Here is a 23,292-nt window from a genome sequence, read left to right as displayed (position 1 = left end):
TTGTCACCAAACTGTTGAAATGAGAATCAAAAGATTAGCTAAATGAGCAAATAGAATTCCGTCCCCTTCTATTTGTATTGGACGACGACACACTTAAACTAATTCTACATTTTCCCATGAAATGCCAAAGTTTTATAGCCAATCATTTGAATTTTTAGCACTGTAAATGCTTTAAGTAAAATGTCGGATTTCACTCTTTTCGACAATAATTGTAGTAAAAACATTTTTTTTAAATTTCTACGGTGGAAGTTCAAAATTGTCTAGTCCAGATGGATAGAGTAATTTGTCAGCTTGGTATGGCCATAGAAAATCTATTATGATTAATCTAATTATTGAAGAATGGACAAAATCATTAAATAAACACAAAATTTGATAACCATATGTCATAATTCTTATTATAATGATGAGATTAATGACTTACATGTGATTAACTAATAAAGACCGACATTACACACAAAAAAAAAAAAAAAAAAAAAAAACACAAATAATGCGAGCTTTTATTTTCTTTTATTTTCATTCACTTATAAATATGTAAAAAAAATTCGCATCATAAACAATTGTCCAAAAGAGAAAAACTCTAGTTTACGATGTATATATCAAGTAGGGAGTGATGTCTGAGAAAATCTATATACACGAATGTCGTGTGAATTCTAATAATACATATTTAAAAGAGCTGTGTAACAGTTATAATAATAATAGAGAAAAAAAATTACAATGATATAGTTTTTACTTTTTATATATGCTGTGGTATCTTTCTTGTTCTTTTGCTTAGCAAGGTTAGAAAATAAATTAACAAAACACCCTTTTTATTCACGCAAAACTTGTAGCAATAGCAGCTTTTTGTTTTCTTTTTATTATTTTCCATTCGCACATATCAGTTTAGCTCTTGTAATAAATAAAGAAAAAAACAAGCTTTATTTTTGCAGTGTAACGAGAAATATTGCTGATGACAAGGATTTTTTACTAAACAACTACTTGCTAATAAATACATAGTTTTATACATTGCCATACCAACAACTAATTTTCTCATTCTTCTTTTAGCTTGTATACTGGTCAAGGTATTTTACAATTTTTGAAAGAAAATATCGTTTTTAGGGAGTAAAAATTATAACAGCGAACTTTGAAGCAACGTAAAAATTTTCAGTTGAGCAACATTTTCACAAATGTGTAAACAAGAATAAAAAAAGTATCATTCCTTTGGTTTTGCGGACCATATAACATAAACATTATCTACATCAACTATTTCGATATCTAGATTATCATAAAAAAAAAAATGAATCTTTTGATTTTTAAATTTTGATATTATATTTGAATCGATACATCTTGTCGGTTAAGACGTTAATTTAAGATAAATGAATACCTTTATGAACATTTTTTTTTTACAAAGGGTAAACGGAACTTTTTATGACGGATAAATGAAACCATATATGAAAATAAATTTTCCTACCATTAGAATAAATAGATATAAAGTTGTAGTTATGTCCTTGTATGAAATTACTATTATGCGAGGTTATTTTTTTTACTTCCAAATCACAACTAACGCAACTATATATCAAAACTGCTTACACTTATATCGTATGAATTAAAATTTAAAATAATTTGAAAAATAAACAATGAAAGAAGATACGAAAATTTGTTTTGATTTTTTTAAGATTTAATATTGTATTTTATCAGCAATATTATAATTGTTGTTTCTTTGTTAAAATATATAATTAAATATCAATCAACTAATGATATTTCTTTGAAAAATTAATTGTGAGAAATAAAAAAAGCATTTTTCAATAGCCAATCGTTTAACATCAGCCACGCCCCTAGTAGGAAATCGGTGTTTGTGATTGGTTTAAATCCGTGGTGGAAATCGGCAAGATCAAAAGACCAAATGATAAATATATACCTTAAGTGTTAGTTCGTAAACATGTGTAATTCATTCTTCGAAACACTTTACATTTCCGAGTGAAACATTTACTAACACGTTGAATAGAAACGGACTTCGATAAAATTGACAAATATCTATCCAATGCTAGATTCGATGCCTATGTGTGAATTTAAAGTTGAGCCGAAACTCGAAAATAAGATTTTGGATTTAGACAATTCCGCTGAAATGAAATCGAACCAGGTTAACTTGACCCATCTTTTAAATGCCGTGGATAGTGAAATGACCGTCGGGAGTGAGAAAGGAGACCCAACTGAAAGACAGTTAAATGTTAAACTTGAAGAGAAGGATCTATGGAGTAAATTTAAAGAATATACAAACGAAATGATAGTGACAAAAAATGGAAGGTAAATAATTGAACAGTTTATTTATACTTTTAATAAGAATCCCTTCATTGTTTAATTATGTTTGCTACTATGTTTCATGCTTATACGAAACATTAGGTTTTTTTTGTTTAACTTTCATTTTTGTGTAATTTTTTAAATAATAGGTAGTAAAATCCATGTGTTTGACAGATAACTCAAAATCTTTATAGTATGAATATGTCGTCGTAAAATTTTTGATTTAAAACATATTTTAACAGAAAATAATTTAAATGGAAATAATAAATTTGATTTTGCACGTGTTCGACAGTAAGAACATCAATATAATTATTCAGGTAGAGAACTGCGTGCACTGAACTCGTCCTTTTCATGTGTCCCAATGTTTTTATATTTATGGTGTCCTAAACAACTCCAAAACTTTTTTTAAGTTAAACTTGACGTTGCATAACGTATTTCTTCCATTCACAGATAAATATTTATTGGTCGATTTATTTTATTTATACTGCCATTTATTTCTGTAAATGAATGAAGCAAATAAAAATTTAATTTCATATGAGTGTATAAATCATTTGCGTCTAAAGGTCTAAAGGCACTTTGTTGTGCTTCCAATATTTTTTCTGTAATTAATTTTATTTATGATTATTTTTCAAAATTATTCTGTGCGATATCTTATGGCCTTTTTGTTAAATACTTTGGAAAAGTAAATAAACTCTTATGGTGTTAAAGGATCGTCGAGAACGTGTTAGACTTACTACACGTATGTGTCAAGTCACTTTAGTAAGACTTGTCGAAATTTCATCTGATACACAACAATTAATACTAAATTATTCAGACATATCACGCTTACTTGATTTTTTTGCTAGGTTTTCGTATTGCTCCCCTGGAAAAAAAATATACAAAGTATTTACTGTAATTTTGTGTATCATTGATAATTATTTAGAAAAAAGTATTTTATGAGAGATAAGTCAATTAGTAAAGAAAAATATCTCATTTAAGAAATTTTGAAAGAAATAAACAAATAGATGAATAAGTATAAGTACTTGTAGCTCCATCAGAGACATATGTATATGTCTCTGGCTTCATGCATTCAAAGTATCCCGTAACTTTTGCGAGCTTAATCATAAGACCATGAGCTCAATCCCATCGTATAAGAAATATATTGCCATTTTGTATCAATTTTGACAAAAAATACTAAGAATATTCAAGGCTCACTATATTCACTCTGTGAAAGTTTTTTTTCAAATTTACAGTTCTATATATATTAGATAACAAATATTGAATATTTTCACTGCATCTCAACCATTTCAGTTTATCAACTTATGCAGTTTTTTTTATTATTATATCAAAATATTTTAGAAATATTAGATATTCTAAAAAAAATGCTTGGTTATTGCAAAAATCCAATTTTGATGACACAATTTAAAGATAAGATTTAGTGAAAGATGAACCGATTTTTGTTAACAATTTTTTGAAAAACTTTACCGGCGATCAAGCCAGAAAATAAGGTGCAAATTCATTATTAAAAAAAAAGTTTCTAAAAATTAGATAGATACAATATTTCGGATTTAGTATTTATCTTAGCGTAAATATAAGAATTTTTATATATAATATTGCTTAGTTTTTTCTAGTGATGTCTAATTTTCCCTTGCTTCTTTTTGACAAATATACATACCCTTATTTGCAGGCGAATGTTCCCTGTGTTCAAAGTTAGTATTTCTGGATTAGACCCTAATGCCATGTACACAGTCTTACTGGACTTTGCCCAAGTAGATACTCACAGATGGAAGTACATCAATGGGGACTGGGTAGCAGGGGGAAAGGCAGAACCCGCCGCGCCCAACTGTGTCTATATACATCCTGATTCCCCAAACTTTGGGGCCCATTGGATGAAGGAACCAGTTTCTTTCAGCAAAGTAAAACTGACAAACAAATTGAATGGAGGTGGACAGGTAAGCAGATACATTATTTAGGATATAAAACATAAATAATCTTCCATTAGAATGTTTACCTATGGTGCATCATGCATGGCTTTATATCACAACCATTATGTCGGACAGTTGTAAATGAATGATAAAAAAAAAGATAAGCATTTCTAACATATGTTCTTATGTTGTGCTGCTACACCACTGTTCCAGGTTAGGGGGAGGGTTGAGCGCTCACAACAATGTTTAACCCCGCCACATTCTTTATGTACCTGTTCCAAGTCAGGAGCCTGTAGTTCAGTGGTTGTCGTTGGTTCATGTCTGTCATATTTGTTTTTCATAAACTGTTTTGTTATAAATTAGGCCGTTAGTTTTCTCAATTGAATTGATTCATATTTTTCATGTCGGGGCCTTTTAAAGCCGACTATACAGTATGGGGTTTATTCATTGTTGAAGGCCGTACGGTTGCCTATAGTTGCTTACATCCACTTCATTCAGTTGAACTTTGGTGGATAGTTGTCTCATTGGCAATCATACCACATCTCCTCATTTATATATATATATAAATATATATATATATATATATATATATATATATAGGTTTTCTGGACAGAGTATTATCACCGTCAAATAGTATAAAGCCAAGACTATAGCTAAGCTAGTCAGATCGCCAGGTATACAAAAGACTTCCATAGTCTCAAATTAAACATATCTTTAATTCACCTCGAAAATTCATAAGATATTTTCCTTAGTATTCTCTATAAGTATGAGCATTCATGTTTTTGTTCTAAAAAAAAGTCTATTTCTGTACTTTATTTAGCTCATTTCATTGGGGATATCTAATGTATCTAAATATAATGTCGAACTATATGGTTTGAACTGTAGTATGAATCAAAGGAAATGTGGAGAATACGTCAATGAACTAGCAGCAAATGCCAAGACAAAAACACTGACCAAAGGACACCTATATATAGTGGGACCTTACTTTTTACAAAGTTTCAAGAAAGTATTTTACTATACTGAAATTGTTTAACTATAGTTCTGCCTCCATTTGAAAGAGGATATCTCAAATACCCTCCATTGTAAACATCAAATTCAAACCCTTTTAAGGTAACAGATTGATTTCACAACTGCGTTTCAAAGACAATTCATTAGACAAATTTATATTTCAACATCCTCACAATAAGGAATATTTAGGTGACATTAATTTTTTTCAGTTAAAAGAATTTTTTTTTATAACTTTGTTTTCTACTTTTAAAATTGACTATAGTTCTACCTCCAGTGAGTAAATGATATAAAATTTAAATTTTGATTCAAAGTTAAATATCCCCCATTAATTTTTTATTGTTTCTGAAGAGGATATTTAACATCTCCAAAACGAGATAATAATATAAACACTTTATAGCTGTGTGTAAGATTCCCTTTTGATGTCTTTAATTGTTTTTGATGTTTGTATTTAATTTCTTGACAATTTCTTTCTCGATTTCACAATAAAAATTCTCTGTTAAATCGGGGAATGAAAATTTTAGAGAATAAAGACAGAATAGATTTCCCTCCATTGTAAACTTGGGATCATGAACATGTCTGAGTCCAAATATCCGCTGTTTCTCTCTTTTTGTTTTTTGTTTTTGTTAATTTTTTTTAAATTCTTATCATGGTATATATAAGTTCTGTCATATGTCCAACTATTTTTTTTTAATCTTAAATTGCAATAAAAAATCAACCGATCTTCCAGTAATTTTCCCTTAATTTTTCGATTATCCATTAACGAAATAGAATGTGTTTGAAGTTTGATTCGACCAGAACGTATTTTAGTCGACACAATTTAGTAAAAGGGGTAACCCGAATAATTCAGTCGTTATATTCCACTGCTCTACGATGGCTACATTAACGCGAGTGGAAGAGTCGATCACGGGGAGGGACTGAATTATTCGGGTTATAAAAGGGGTTAATAGTATATTGTCAGAATGTAAAAGAGGAGAAACTGTATGAATAGATAATCATCACACTTAACAGAGCGAGAATTAAAAGATCAACAAATATATACGCTGAGTTATGGACTTGTTTAGAAGATGAAATTATAAATACAATGTCGACCTCAAGGTGTCTTTTGTTTTGTTTTTTGCTGTTGTTGTTGGAAGCCTGTTTCAGACACTGGCTTATGCTCCACATTTTCTTACATATCAAAACTCACAGCCTCACAAGACCAAGAACCTGCAGACAAAAAAGTCCCTGTGTAAATCTTTTTTTTTAACACTAAAATCTCTTTTGAACCATTCCGACTGAACGTAATTGCCGGTATTTTTGTTCATCCCACACGGGATGCCAAACGGACGCCCAGATTTCGCAAGGGTTTAAATGCCTGAAGGAAAAGTCCAGGGGTAACCATATTTCTATACCTCAGTAAACTGTTGGGTTTATACAATTTTGATAATGCAACATGGTTCTGTTGAGGCTTATATGCAGACACAGTTTATGTGAAATTGAATATTAAACCAAGCGTTGCCATGAAGTGCTCTTCACGGTTGTTTGTATCTATATTTTTACCAACCCAGGAAAATAATGACGTTTTGTGGTCCGTTGAATGTTTTCAGAATTAGATTTATCATAATAAAAACATGAACCACATACAAATCACTGATGGTATCATTTAATCCTTGATTAGTATTAAATATTGTAGTCTTTATAGTGCATGCTTCTGTGAGTAAGATCTGTTATCAGAATAAAATCTTCAAAAAGTAAAAATGTAATTTTCGTCAAAGATCAGTTATCTTATGAAATTAAACTTTTATTGAGATTAAAATTTAAAGATTACAACAAAATGTTAGTGGGAGGGGGAAATGTTTATTATGGCGACCCTCCCGTATCGGATGTATACCGGTTTCTACGAGTCGTGCAATTATCATGGGATAGAAGTTCATTTATAGTATTAATTCAAATGAAAAAAACATTCTTAAATATTATTTCCACTTGGAGAAATATTTTAGATCCTCTTCGAATTTGTATGAATGTTTCCCCTCCACTTCTAAAATATTTTCCTCGAGATATAGCTATTTTGAGCTGATGCGACATAAAGCAACAATAAATTAATCTAAAATATGCAAATGATTTACATTAACAGATAATGTTGAATTCCTTACACAAGTACGAACCAAGACTTCACATAGTTAAAGTTACAAACAATCAGAAAAAGAAGATCAGTAGCTTTAATTTCCCGGAGACACAGTTTATCGCCGTCACTGCCTACCAAAATGAAGAGGTGAGTTTTTATTACTTGTATATATATTTTTGGCTAAATAGCTGAGGTCACTGCAACTGCTTTTTTAAATAAAGAGACGTGTTGTTACTGAATTTTACTGAGACAGATACATCCGTTAATGCCTATTAAATTTCAAAGTAGTTTTACTGTAATTTTTGCTTACACGATCTATTGTCATTACTGCCTATATATAAATAAAGATATACTTTTCAAAAGAAAGGTCGACATGTTCTATCGTCTACAACGTAAGAATATTTTACTTGTATTGTAAGTCGGATAAGGCTTAAAAACGTTCACTTGAAATTGTACTGAGATGTGTAGCATATACAATGTCCTTCTGCCATCTTTTTCATGAAAATAAGACTTTTTTTTCAATTTATTAAAAATATGTTATCATCTGATACATGATTATAATATCTACAAATGGAACACAAAGTTTGTTATGCTTTTCTTCCTGAGCACCGCTCTACCCCATTTACTTATTTCATGTTGCGTTAGATTCCTGTGTCTCATGCAGGTGTCAGTTTTCTGTGGACAGTGCTTTGACGGTTTTTTGTTTTGTTTTTATGTTGATTTTTTTAGTGGGGGAGTCTATTTTCGTCTGTTTTTCTTTTGGTCATAGCGTTGTCTCATTTTCCGTTAAATAATTTGTATTGCACCCTCGGTATAATGGCCTAACTCAGTTTTCAATTTACGCCATTGATTATTCCATACATTTCTGAATGTGTCAAAAATAATTATAAGTAATATTGTCCATCCGGTATAGTGTTTTTGTCATATACTTTAATGTCGGTTTATAAATCTGCGAAACCAGATTTGTTTTAACATTTGACCTTAGACAGTATAAACCCTTTGTGAACTTATACATGCGATGTCTGTTTGTATTTCTATCAGAGTGCAAAAAAAACTGACATTTTTCATGTATATCCAATTATTTCTCAAACAAGTAAAAATTAAAAAGTACGTTCCATTCTAATCATCAAATTGACACGAACTCTTCAAAGAAAAGATTTGTACCTACTTATGAAAGTTTGAAGAAATCAAATAGTCATTTAATATGCAATTTAATAGTTATTTAATTTTGTGAAGCATTATATAAGGTAATTGGTTATATGTTTCAACACAAACATTTAAGATAAAGAACATAGGATTTGCACAGCTCTTTAGTTTTTGTCACATCTTTGTGAAAGTCGATACTACCTCAACTACGTCTCACAAAAACTTAATGGATTCTGAATATATTTGTATAGTGTTTAATAATCAAAAGTCCGATTCAAAACAGTTAGTTTTCGTGGGAAAGTCCATCTTAATGGTTCATTTTGGACTACGTAAGGATTTCTATAATTTGATCGCCTGTAAATGAAGTTCCAAATTTAACGCCTGTCCCTTCCCGTTTCAGGCCTAGAGATATATTTCACAGATATTTTCAATTGATGAACCGCTTCGGTTTCACACTCAATTTTTGTGGTTTGTCAAAAGTCATGGGAATAAAAACACGATATATAGAAAACATATATAGTTTATATAATTATTTTAAAAAAATGCTATACAAGTCTAAAATAAATTGTCATATTTGTAAAATACAATCAAATCCAAAAGCTGCGGTGCATTTTTCATGATTTTGATTGTTTTCAAAATATAAACTTTCTTTAAAAACTCTGTTTTTTTCAGTGGAAATAACTGTTTTCTAGTTCAGACTCAGAAAATGACACCATTATTGTTTGTTAAATGTATATCATTAAAATATGAATCAAATACGTTTAAACTCGTGTGCATAAATCCGTATACGAAAAAAATAAATAGATTTTTAAATGTTTAAATATTTACAATTTGTTATATTTTCTATCTTTGCAGATCACAGCACTCAAAATTAAGCATAACCCGTTTGCAAAAGCTTTCCTGGACGCTAAAGAAAGGTAAGAAGGCGCCCAGATTATTCTTATTGTCTCTCCTTGACAAACACTGTCCGTTGTTCCAGACAAGAGTAAGAGATGTTATATATTTGAGTTAAAGACTTCAAAGAAGGGAAATGAAAATAAATTAACGTTTTCCAACTTGAATTTGATATGGTTCTCTCGAAATTGAATAATTTTTATATTGTTTCAAACAACAGTGGTATATTTTTAAGTGGTAGGAGTGTTTCTTGTGTGGTTTATATGAAAAGTTGTACAAACGGTGCACTGGATTGGTATAAAGTCTTTATGTATTGTTTGAATTGATAACTTGTGTCAACGTATCAGTAAATATTGAAGTGATTTATCATTTCATACCAAAATGCAAACGTATTTTTTATTCTGTTGAATTGCAAATGTCAAAGATATAAGGTATATCATTCTAACTTGGGAAAAAAATATGAATTTAATTTTGAAAAAAATACATGAATTGATTACTAGTTGTTTAATATTATTAATATCTAATGTAGTACGGGTATGTAATGATATTAACTAGATATGAAATTGTCGCACGGTTGGTAAAACGTGAGCTATATCTGCCATGATTTAAAAAAAAAGTCATCTGTGAATGACAATCCAGCTAACGTTGCCTTTTTGTATTACAGACCTGATCAGAAAGATTTTGTAGACGATGTTATAGACGGTCAACGATCTCTGTCTCACTGTAAGTTTAATCTAAATTCAAATATATTTGTCAATGTGGATGGGATCTCCTTTTGCCACTTATTTTTTTATCATTTTCAGCTGCAACACTGTATCAATATCGTTACGGCATAATTATGCTTTCGTTAGATCTCTGAAACGGATTGATGTAAGCACATACTTATATGCATTTATTACCCACATTAAGGTACACAATGTGACTGCACATTATACATTTTTTTTTCTTTTATTTATTAAACAATTGAAGCATTGCATTGCTGAAGAATTGATATTTGTTAATTAGTGTAGATGACAAATAAGTAATTCTTGTGTCGCTTTCCATTTTATCTTTTTATTTTATGTAATTCTATGTAAAAATCATAAAAACGCCAACGTAAAGTTTAAGTAATCAATTTGAAAATTTAACAAAGTTTTACACAGGTGTTCAATATGATTCCTTGGAGAAATCTTAGTGATTGTTTTTATTTCCAGGCCTTTTACAATTCCCATTCATACACGTAGTTTGACATTTCAAAGGCATAATCAGTAAAAGTTGTCTTAAGAATAATTTTTCACAGACTTATCAATTGAGTTAAAAAGATTTAAAATGAAGTATTGGATATTAAAGTGATAGTTTTCGTTCAATCAATCTGAACTTGGTTGAATTTGTCACGTAATTGTGAAAGACATGTGATAAGTAGCCAGATAATTATCAATAAATTATTAATGGTAAATAAAATGACAGAATTCCATGGATTACTAGACAAAACATCAATACCAAAACATAGCATTCTTGTCGTGCTACGAATTAAGATACGTTAACTTTTTATACAATAGCTACATGTAAACAATGATAGTCTGACATATTTTCCTTCAGTTTTGAACCAAAGCATACCGAAGAATTTTGTTAGGAAAACACATCTTTACAATGCTAATATTTGGTATCACTTACTTTACAAATCCTTGGTATCAGAGACATTTACCTATACATGTCTCTGCTAGTATACATGGACGATAATACAAGCAACAAAAATGTTAACGTTTTTTTGGAAATTTATTATAGCAACATAAAAAAATAGAAATGGGTAATGTTTTTTCTTATTTCTAATAAGAAGGGCATTTGAAATGACAAAGAAAGGTAAGATGAAAATGCTCTAGAATTGTATTCATATAAATAAATGCATCACATATCTCAGTATGGTACCAATCATGGCATTCTCTCATCTCCGCTCTTAGTGGCATACACATGTTGTCGGATATATTGTGTATAGGTTGTTATATGCTGTATATAGTTCTGGTTGTAAAAACCAGAAGCTACAATACTTCTCCTTGACGATGTCCTCCGTAATGTCACCATGAAGTAGTTCGAGTACCCTTAATACCACTTAGGTACTGATTCACCTTCAAAGTCACCGACTTCTAGATAAACATTAGATCAATGTTTGACACTACTATTTATAACAAACAGATAAACACTGATATGTGACTAAATAAACAATTAAGCAAATTTATATTAAATATTTAAAATCATCTTTTGCTTGTTTTCAATAAATACTTATTCTATTTTGTTATAATTCGCCGTCACTTCCCATTATTTCATTTTGTTTGTTTCACGGTAGATATACTCAAAAGATCGTATCTATCCTTTACAAAATGTTTATTGAGTATTGTTTAAATTTACGACAAAATAACAAGAAAGCGATAATGTAAATACAAACAAAATTATAGTTTCCGAAACTACATTCGTTTCTCCTCCTGGCAACATTTCAAAATTAATTTACAAATAAAATTTTCAGATTTACAAGATAATTTTGGTAATTATACATTTTAAATTTACATCGATAAAGAAGTATTTGTATGCACATTTAACGGATAAAATAATTATATACAAAGAGAAAAAGAAAACTGTTTTCTAACACAAGTTTTACATTCAAGACAAAATCATATTCTTGCAACTAATATATATTTTTTCTTGCAACATATATATTAAAAAATGTATAGGAATAACCACATTACAATAAAAATTGAATGTTAACTACAAATAAGTACATTATAAACATGATAGACTCTTTATTGCATTAAATTATTCCCATATTTCTATTGATAACAAATTTTTGATGAAAAAAAATTTAACTTGAAAAAGCCAGGATAAATTACGTTTATAATTCATTATAAAAAATCGTATCTCATTAGATATTTTGTAAAGAATTCACCCTCCGTAGCAAATAAACGTCAAACCAAAATGTCAATCTATTTTTGTACTAATTACAATAAAATAAACTTTGATTAAACAAGTTAAATTGACACCTGCAAAATTTATTAAGTAAATACGCAATTTTCTCTATTTCATATTTGTAGAGTCAACGCCCGTGTAATGTCCAATTACAATTCAGATTTTATCAGAAAAAGCAACATGATTATAAATATATCTGTATACTATATCTGAATAAGACCACCCTTCCACAGTTTTTTACGGGTGGTTGATATTCAATTACTTTATAACCGTTAAATTCTGTCATCACCTCATTTCTCCTACATTCACAATGGCGACCGCCTACGTCGATATCGACACATCTTAATTTTATTCTACTCTCCGACTCATGATCGTAACAAAATATGATTTTGTATGATATACAGTTTTGATATTGATATCCCTAATTTGCTGCAAAAATATTTAATTTGGCGTCTTCAATACAAAATGGGATGATTTTCATATCGGTTGATCTGATGATACACCCTCCTCAATTGCTTTATAAAAGAGGCATTTAACCTTTCATCAGGTCACTTACGTTGCTTTGATGAAAAAGTAATTATCACTTAAAAGTACAAAAGGATGAGCTAAGCTATGCCATTCCTTTGTCATAATTCACCTTTGAAGACTAGTATCGTCAGGTTAATATATATATACATACATTTAGGGAAAATAGTCGCATTATATGTATATAATGCGACTTATTTCCCTAAATGTTACGAGTGAGAATAGTCATAAGTCAAGAACATTTTAAGGTATAACTTGTGATTATTTTTAATCGTAAGAATTTTTGTGAATAAAGCTGCAGTTCTTTTAAAAGCGGACGTCTAGGAAGACACCCAGCTTTGATTTCGTTTTTGTTTCCCAACAACAGAGCTTTGAAGATGCTGGTATTTGAAATGTTCTAAAAAGCTAAAATCTCAACAATTAAAAAAAATAATGTATTTAAGACTTTGAAAAGTTCTGATTCAAACATGTTTTTTTTTTTATTTTTCAGTAGCTGGAGCTTGGTATTTACCACCAGGGGGACATGGTTTGGTTCCACCTCCAGCCCACCAATTCACTAATGCCTTAAACTTGTCCAATACCCACTGTGACAGACTGAGTCTGAGGAACACACGGACATATCATCCTTACCAAAGACGATCTCCACCTCATGGTATGTATTTTATCATTTTTTGGGATCCTGTAAAAAAGTTCTTTTGTAAGAAAAATGCCTTTAATTTAATCAAATGTTATTTTCGATTTAAAAATAAAGACTTCAGAATTTGATTGAAGGAAATAATAATATCACTACAAATGATACCAGAATAAAGAGAGAATGATATAAGAATAAAGAGACAATAATATCAGAATGAATATAGAATAATAAATATATATATATAGTAAAAAGGTTTAGACTTTCGTATTATAGAGAGAATATATATATATATAGTTAAAAGGTTTAGACTTTCGTATCATAGAGAAAATATATATATAGTTAAAAGGTTCAGACTTTCGTATTGTAGAGAGAATAGCAATTATCAATTCAAACAAAATGCTTAACATCAGAATTAGCAAATCCAGGCATTGATACATACAATACACATTTCAATTTATTTTAAAACTTACTGCAACTGCTCTGTGTAACTGTAACCTCTCTCCCTTGTTTTGTATATATATTGTAAATATTTGTTGTTGTTATATCTGTACTGATGTCATGCATTGGCTTTATGAGAAGAAAGACATATAACAGTTTTTTTAATCATTGAAATTTGTTCCCATGAAGTTGATTATTTAATTTTAACATTAAATATATGTGGTCAGAAATGACAACCTTATTAGCACTCCTGTCAGACATTATAGTCGTGAAAGTAATAAAGTAACATCTTATGTCGCCTACTTAATACTATTTTAACGCTAATTGCCTAATAAGGAGATGAATCCCTGTTTCGACTGGTCACTGTAGATCATATCGCTTGGAACCCCTTGTAATGAAGACATGTATCACTGTCTGATCTGGTCACTTTAGATCTTATCGCGTTGACCATTTTTGTACTTATAGAGTAGTTAAACATGCAAAACAAACGACCGAACATGTAGTAAATAGAGATGTCCCCAACGGACTTAAGCGTGCGGTAAATTTAAAACAATTAACACGCCATAACAATAGATTTTATTGCTTTCTTGGCGTATATGAGATTCCAATAAATGAGACATGAAAAGAATCATATTAAATATGTCTATGGGATCTAAAGTCTTATTATTTTTATGTGTTTTGAAATACTTTTCTAGTTTTCACCTAAGTGTTATTTCGTCCGTTCTATTGTGGAAGTTTATTTGTATTTAGTCGTCCCTCAAGATTTTCAAAATACTACAAAACAGGTTTTGTGTGGGACGGTATCTTTGATAACAATTTTTAATTCGCCATGAATTTGTCAATTAGCCTAGACAAAAACTATTACAACTTTAGTTCGACCTTTGTTAAATATTTTAAGATATGTCATGGGATTTTTATTACATTTTCTTATTAAGAAATAAATGTTTAGTTTTAAATCATTTCACGGTCTATGGAAATTATTCCAATCCTTATTTACTTGAGTTAAACGATTCTTTCGCCTGTAATATCCGATTTTAAACATTCGAATAATAAAGGTATTTAGTTGGTTTAGACACAATTATGTGAGAAAATTTCTGTTCGACGGTCAAGAAAAGGGTATCATCATTATTTACCAAAATAGAGACCATTTCTGTAATATTTCAATCAATAATTAATCAATTAATAGAAAAAAAAAATAGAATTGCATTATAGAGAATGAAAACAACTATCAATTTATGTAAATATTATAAAATTCATAAATAAAAACACATTTTTTACTAACTAGGGAAAAGCATCAAGATTTGATAGATAACAATTAATTATATCCAAATATTACAGTTTCGTATCATGAAAATGTAAATTCCTATCAATATGAATGCATAACCGGATATTTGCATATTAATTGTTCTGACAAAACAGGAAATATAATGCTAGTCTCTCAATTAATTAAAATTTTCAACATAAAACTTAACAGTCCGTTTATTTATCATGTTATCTAACCTTTTACTTTTCATTACAATAAAACTTTATTTTCCATTGTTATGTTTCTAATCAAGTTTGTAACTCTAAATGTAAATATTTCATTATTTTTATTACTAGTATTTGATACACCGAGAGACCTCAATAATACAACGCTTCCGTTCATTCTCTAAAGTACCAGAATTTTTAAGGATAATGACTCCTTTAGTAGTCATTTTACAACACATTAATAGTAATTTTCACTTTGTTTTCCACCGAAAAGTGTGAACTCTTAAAATAAACACATCTAGATCCCAAAAATGTTACACACCATTTGATCCCTATTCTATCCTTATCTTATGCAATCAAAACGATAAAATGTTGACCTCGGAAAGAAAGTGCGGCAACAGTATTGGATTTGCATCAGTTTGAATGGGAGAAAACCTTTGCAGACCTTTCTAATCGGTCGTCTCAATTTCAATTAAGCTATATGCTGAAATATAGCTGAACATTCGAAATTAAAATCCAAAACAGGGTGGGGATTTGGAGGGTCATTGAATAAGGAATATCACATTAACAACTTGTTCAATAATTTATTTTTCTATTTTCAGCCTTTTCTAGAGATGTTAGTCCAAATATACCAATGCTGAACATGGACAGCTGGCCACATATGGCAACATCTTCTCACAACGTCCTTTCCTCTAATACCTCACCACAGTCACAATACGGAATGTGGATGAGTGGTCACATGAGTAACATTTCAACAAATCAGAGCTGTTCTGTACCATATCTGCGATCGAACCCGTCGTATCCATCACTAGGAGTAGGACCAAGTGTTCCGAATGTAACTGTATCATCTTGTAGTGTTCCGAACTCTATTTCCTCTCAGTCACCTCTGTCCCCATTTGAGTCTTGTGAACTGTCTTTTTCCTCACCCATGAGAGACTCTTTACGGAACAATGCCTGGAGTCCACTGACGCCGCCACCTATGTAAAATATTGAACCAATTTAATATGTGATGCTAGTATTACAATATTACGAGCAAAATATCATGTTTCATATGTTTTATGAAATGTATGATTAAATACGGGCAATTAGATGCCAAGTTTGTTAGACTAACGAATGAGAGAGTATTACGGTTATAAATGTTTTTAAGAAATGCATGATTATTGGCAAGTATAGATGCCATTTTGGTTAGAGTTTTGAATGAGATATTTGTGAATGATATGAGTCGGGGTATTGAAAATGAATGCGTGAGATCTGCGAAAATGAGAAAGGGTAAGTGAATACGAGTTAAAGAATGATTTGTGTGTTTGGTTCATAAAAGATGTAACAAAAGATGTATTTAAGTATTAACTGAAAATCTGTTGTTTGGTACGCATGTTTCTATTACTAATGGCCATTGAGAGTTGTTGGTACTGTTCTACTAAGATGTACACAGAAAGTTCACTTGTTTCACAATTGTCTCAAAATTCCTTTCATTCTGTATGCTCATGCAATATCAATGATGCCATTAAAATATAGGTTTTATGAACAGCCAGGCTAATTCCACAACTAATGGTAGTACAAATAGTCCATTTATTTCCAAAAGAACCAGAAGCGCTTTATCCTATTTTGTTTTATAACTTCCAAAATCCAACAAGAATTTACTAGTGACAAGTTGCTTAAGTTTAATTTAAGGATATCTAGATACAGTGCAGTATAATAATCTATGGTTAGCAGTGATTAAAAGGAAACAAATTAAATGTATGAGTGAATTTGACAAGAATCGTTTGAACAGGTGTTGAAAGTAAATAGATCAGCGGAATCTACAGGTAGATGTTGGCAAAAACAGTATACACAAATCTTGGATCCTTTCACAAGTTTTCAATGAACACCTATTTATTAATTTCTTGTACTCGTCAGATACCCAGTAAATCACTTGATAACGGTCAATACAGTCTTTATTACTGCCCATTGCTGGCAATACCCTGTTAGAAAAGGTGAAACTTTTTAGATAACCTATAATTTATGTGATTTCTGAATTTAAATTATTTCACTAAATCTGTAATACAAAATGAGAAGCAGATCAAAGATTACCAGGCTTATGCCAATTGACTTTTTTTCTAAAGACCTCCACACATTTTAGTGGGAGTCTGTTCAGGTGACAGTAGAATATAGAGAGGTGAACAAGCTGCTTAAACACATAAATTTTGTTTCCACATTTATATTTACTTTGACAATATTGAGAGATCCCATTTTTATCTAGTATCTATAAGAACTATATATCTAGGTCAATGTATGTGATGCTTTTGTTATCACACAGTCACAAAGTATTCAAATCGCTATTTCCATATCAACAAATAATTTCAGAATTGATAGTATCAAAATAATTAGAAAATGTAAAAAGGGTACTTTATATTAATAATCATAAAATATTGAGGTCTGTTATCCAAAAACGAGCATTAACAATATCCGATATCCAGAGGAAAAAAATTAGCGTAAAGGATCACCCCTCAGGTTGGACATTTTTCTTCAAGTTATATCTGAATAATCCTCGATGAACCGAAAGGACTAGGGAACACTATTTATTTGGCGTTAGAAGAAAAATGCTATCGTCCTGGTTACATTTCAGATGTAAGAGTGCTGTCTGTATATATAAAATGATAAATGTATTATATTGTATAAGGTTATATAAATACTGAATATATAGAGTGAATAGTGAGAGATATAAGGTGCTATTACTGTTATTGTATACATGGGTAATTATCATTTAAGTGAACATGTCAAGTGTATTTTTGAAACAGTTTACAAAAAGTCAAAAAGGCAATAAAAATTTAAAAGCTAATATCGTTTTAATTGTTATTTTATGAAAGTTCATCAGTGGGACAAAGTGTAGGTGTAGGTTGAGTCAGTTGAATGATTTATTCCGAGCATTGGTCATCGATAATTAATGGCCACCATTGCGTGACATCCGACTTGTAATCTGATAAAACTCTGCCGTTCATGTAACTTTGCCTAATTATAGTAACGGTGAGCATACGGTATATGATATACCATGTGGAAGATTACGAACACACTATACGGATAGACGTTTACAACACGACACTCGAAAACTGGGAGAAGAAAGTCACACATTTACCCCGCTCGCTAACCCGAGTCGTTATATTCCACTGCTCTACGATGGCTACATTAACCTCGCGAGTGGGAGAGTCGATCACGGGGAGGCTCTCCCGGTTATGTTTTATTTTAATATGAGAAACTCAGATTATTTTTTTTGTACAAAAAAAAATAATGCAATATTTTCTATATGTTCCATTTCAATCCAGTCTCTAATTTTAGAGACTTTGAATACAAAAAAAGGGTCAAAAGATACCAGCCAAAGGGATGTTCAAACTCATTAGTCAAAAACAAACTGACAATGCCATGGCAAAAAAATAAAAACGATCAACAGACAAACAACAGTATACAAAATACAACATAGAAAACCATGGACTGAGCAACACGAACCCCACCAAACGGGGGAACAGACTGACACAACCATCAATATGCACATTGATCAGCTATTTAAAAGAGAGTGTATAAAAATAATATAAAACAGAAAAAAATTAAAAGCTTTAATGCGACCTAATTCAGTATACTTAGTGTGTTGCTCCTCGAAAGGCACTGAAATTCGGCGAGAAGTTTTGTATTCATATGAATAATAGGAGATGCGGTAATACGTCATTGAGACAGTAACACATATTTCTTCAAATAGATAGAACTTGTATGTAGAGTACTCTAAAAACTCAATACAGTGCATTTGACCGTGCTATCCTTATTCCAAAGATCAAAATTTACAAGATGACAAAGAATTCCAATAAACATGTACAAATTCTGGTTGATTAAAAGTTTTTTACTTGCAGATTTATACTATATTGGCCAATGTCTTTCCTGGTGCCAATAATGAAAGACCTTATTATGATGCCACAAATTTCTTTAAACATCACCTGACTTTATAAGAAGTTCAGTACTAATTTATTTCTCTATAAGCTTCAAGTTTTTTTTGTTGAGTTTCAAGTACATGTAGGTTAACAGTTAAAAGGTGCCGATTTTTTCCAACAAGTAAGAAATAAGTATGATTTCATAAGGTTTCTAGTGGAGGAAGTATTTCCAGACCCAGAATAAATATACAAAGTTTCTTTTTGTGAAGTTATTTCTAAAGTTTTTACAATAAAACAGACACCACAATGTAGCAACTCACAAATACGACAACACGATCTATCATTTTAGAAATATAATGATATGGTTGTTTTACTTAACGTACATAACAGATGTAGGTCTATGATCCTTTGATCCCTTTCAGTGAGGTCTTCTTTCAGGTCCGAAATTAAATGTCAAGGGTTATAATTTGCTTGTACTCAGCACTTGTAGCCTGACTTGGATGTAAAGGCTTTTTAATACTTTGACTTAAATATCAAATAATTGAAGTATCAATAGAATTTTGTACAATTTTTAATTTTTCACGACTGTCCTTTAATTTTCGCGACTTCCATTGAAATTCGTTCTTGAAGTTCGTCTCAAGTTGAACAAAACAGTTTATCAATATTTGAATAGGCGTGGCGTATAACTCTTCGGATTCTATCACGTATATACAATCACTAGAAACTAAAACACGAGTAAACAGCTGATACCACAAAAGGCTTTTGTTAAACTTCACCAAAAAATGGAAACACGAGAATTGTGAAATTGTCAGTATTTAAATGTAATAGTATTACACATTTTAATAAAGATAAAAGATTATCAAGCATTCCGAAAAAAAAAATCGACCAGAAAATTAATGGAGTATATAACCTAGCAATCCATGTGAGGCTATACTGTCAATCTAACTTATATATTAACTGTAAAATCAAGGAACCAAAATCAAACTAACAAAATGCACCAGTATAACCAGTTTGAATATTACGAATTTGCATTGAATATTCCGGGTATCGTGATCACAAAACAGTAACACAGGAAAACAGGGGAGGTCAATTTATGCATGAGTGAAAATCTGATAATTCGTAGTACAAACACACATAAAGTATTGCCTTTAGAAAGGGGACCTAAATTTTTGTGCCTCATTCAGTTTTGTTAGTGTCGTTTTATCAGGTCTGCAGCGTATGTATTAGGTTTTGGACTTCAAAATATTTTGAACTCGCGCATCACTGAAGATACACTAATTGTTGAAATGCGCATCCAGTGCAATATAATTGGCACCATTAACTCTTTTTTATACTACATTCTTTTACTCAGCAATATCGGAATACTGAGGTTAATTTTATGGTTTTTATCTATATTTTATATGTATAGTAACACAGACATGTAAACCATCTTTAGGGGCACAGCTAATAGATATGGCGAAATTGTAACATGCCCGTTCAAAAGAAACCTCTAAAAAGATTTCTAAAAGTTGCATTTTTCATACGTTATTCAGGTCAAGATCATTCTGAAAGTTGCACTCTATGGAACTTTTTTTATGGTAAGTCTGGGGTGGTCTTCAATATACTAAACTAAAGAATTTAAAACCGGGAAGGTATATCAATGTTATGAATCGATTTACGGTGTTGAAAACGACGATACTTCAGTAGAATAAAACACTTGAATCAACACTGTGAATAAACATCTATGTTTATGTAAGTGGATTATTGTACCTATACAAGAATGGCTGTTATTTATTGGTTAAACAAAATGACAATGGGCCAACAATTCAATTAGCAAAAGAAAATGCTATGTTTTACATGTTTTGTGGTTTCTTACAAAGCGTTTGGTCTTCAGCGGCACTTTATAGTTAAAATGGTTGTTTGACTTAGATATGAGCACAGTCACGGCTTAGTAATCAAACAGCAGAGAATATTTTGTGACGTTAGTTCAGAGAGCAAAGGAATTTTAAAAACTTAAAATTTGTTTTCCTAAAATCTAAATAAGTAAACAGTAACTTTTCTTAAGAGAAATAAATATATTTTGACAGATTAAAGACCACTTCACAAGAATTAGAAGCGACTTCCACAACAAGTAAAAACTTTTTGTGGCTTTAGTTTATTCAAATATTGTTATTCCCATCAAGAAAAATTGATTAAAAGTTGATAATAATTTGTACAAAATCACTTTGATCTTCGCACATATTGAATTAGCTGTCAAAATTAATCAGGGTTATAAATACATAATTCTAAATGAGCACATCTCCATTTCATTTTTAATAAAGAGAGTGGATGATTTTTCTTCTCTTGACTTTCATTGTATAAATAAACTATGCCTTTTGAGTTAGCCATTTCAAAGACACCATTAACTAGATGCTCCAAAGAGCCAGAATTTCTCACGGGTTGATCTAATAATCCTATAGATGGAATTTGAGCACCAATAAATTGGAGCTATGTTCTTATCGGATGAAAATATAAGATACGATGCCTTTTATGATAATCCAGATTTTTGGTTGGTTTAAAAATATTTTTTAACGCATTATCCTAAACATTCCATCCAAAACTTTGATCCACGGTGGTAGACATATACTAGAATTGGATGCTGGGGGAGGTAAAAATTAAAAATCAAAAATTAACAAAATAGGTCACAGCTATCATCTTAATCGGTTTAAGGAAAGGGTTACTTGACTTAAGTCAAAGAAGTCGTGTTACATATATTGCGAACATTAATAGGTGTCATATTAAATCTCAAAACTTTGAAAAAGACCTTATTGTTGTATTCAAAGACAATGGAGATAGAAAGCATGTACTTTTGGTTTCGTGTCTAGGTAAAATAATTACTTGGTCATAAACTATACATATAGTTTCAAGTATGATGAATTAAAAAGAAAAGATTTTAAGAAATCTTGAATTTGGGAATTTACGGGAAAACCTTCCAACAAAGTTTATTCAGTCTTCGCATGTATGAAGCAGGTTTTATCATTCGTAAAGGCCCGTTCACTATCAAAGTTTTCTTGTACAAGTTATCTTGGTCAAAGTTAAGTTTTTGATGGATTTTTGTATACAACCGTCAAAGAAAACTGTCGTCAAACTTTCAAACTTTCAAAAAGTTTGACGGACTTGTATGGAATAAAATCTGATTCTTTTTTTTCTTGAAACTTGGATGGATTAAGATGGATTATTGTCAATATAATGGAATTTTTTGCGACTGTCCTACAAGTGAGAGGTTTAGCTAGCTATAAAACCAGGTTTAATCCACCATTTTCTACATAAGGAAATGCCTGTACCAAGTCAGGAATATGACAGTTGTTTTCCATTTGTTTGATGTGTTTGAGCTTTTGATTTTGCAATTTGATAAGGGACTTTCCGATTGGATTTTCCTTGGAATTCGTTATTTTTACTTTTTATGACGAGAACTATCTAATCACAGTGCAGATTTTTCTTTGACCAAGTTTTTGATGAAAAACTTTGATAGTGTTAACCGATGACTTGGACAAACTTTACCTGGTCAAAGAAAACTTTGGCCAAGTTAACGTGCATAGTGAAAACTAGGCTTCACCAAAAGATATTATATTAGTCCAGTTTTCAAACACGTAAATTTTGTGAAAGTTTTGTTTATTACCACACTTGAAATGTTTTGAACGTATGTTTATTACCACACTTGAAATGTTTTGAACGTATGTTTATTACCACACTTGAAATGTTTTGAACGTATGTTTTTTACCACACTTGAAATGTTTTCCACACTTGAAATGTTTTCCACACTTGAAATGTTTTGAACGTATGTTTTTTACCACACTTGAAATGTTTTGAACGTATGTTTATTACCACACTTGAAATGTTTTGAAGGTATGTTTTTTACCACACTTGAAATGTTTTGAACGTATGTTTATTACCACACTTGAAATGTTTTGAACGTATGTTTATAACCACACTTGAAATGTTTTGAACGTATGTGTATTACCACACCTGAAATGTTTTGAACATATGTTTATTACCACACTTGAAATGTTTTGAACGTATGTTTATTACCACACTTGAAATGTTTGGTGATTC

At 30.6% G+C, this 23,292-nt stretch overlaps 1 protein-coding gene across 1 annotated transcript; it reads left to right on the top strand.

The window, feature by feature from the left end:
* The first annotated feature begins 1,966 nt into the window (after positions 1 to 1,966).
* LOC127725739 (T-box transcription factor T homolog 1-like) lies at positions 1,967 to 18,130 on the top strand. The gene is made up of 7 exons (XM_052232955.1): positions 1,967 to 2,280; positions 3,941 to 4,205; positions 7,300 to 7,437; positions 9,292 to 9,353; positions 9,995 to 10,053; positions 13,280 to 13,441; positions 15,931 to 18,130. The coding sequence occupies exons 1-7, from the start codon at positions 2,018 to 2,020 to the stop codon at positions 16,311 to 16,313; spliced, it is 1,332 nt and encodes a 443-aa protein (XP_052088915.1). The 5' UTR covers positions 1,967 to 2,017; the 3' UTR covers positions 16,314 to 18,130.
* The last annotated feature ends 5,162 nt before the right edge of the window (positions 18,131 to 23,292 follow it).

The sequence above is a fragment of the Mytilus californianus genome, unplaced genomic scaffold (genome assembly GCF_021869535.1).
Source record: "Mytilus californianus isolate M0D057914Y unplaced genomic scaffold, xbMytCali1.0.p SCAF_15, whole genome shotgun sequence".
Taxonomy (NCBI): Eukaryota; Metazoa; Mollusca; class Bivalvia; order Mytilida; family Mytilidae; genus Mytilus; species Mytilus californianus.
This window is presented reverse-complemented; position numbering and strand designations above follow the sequence as displayed.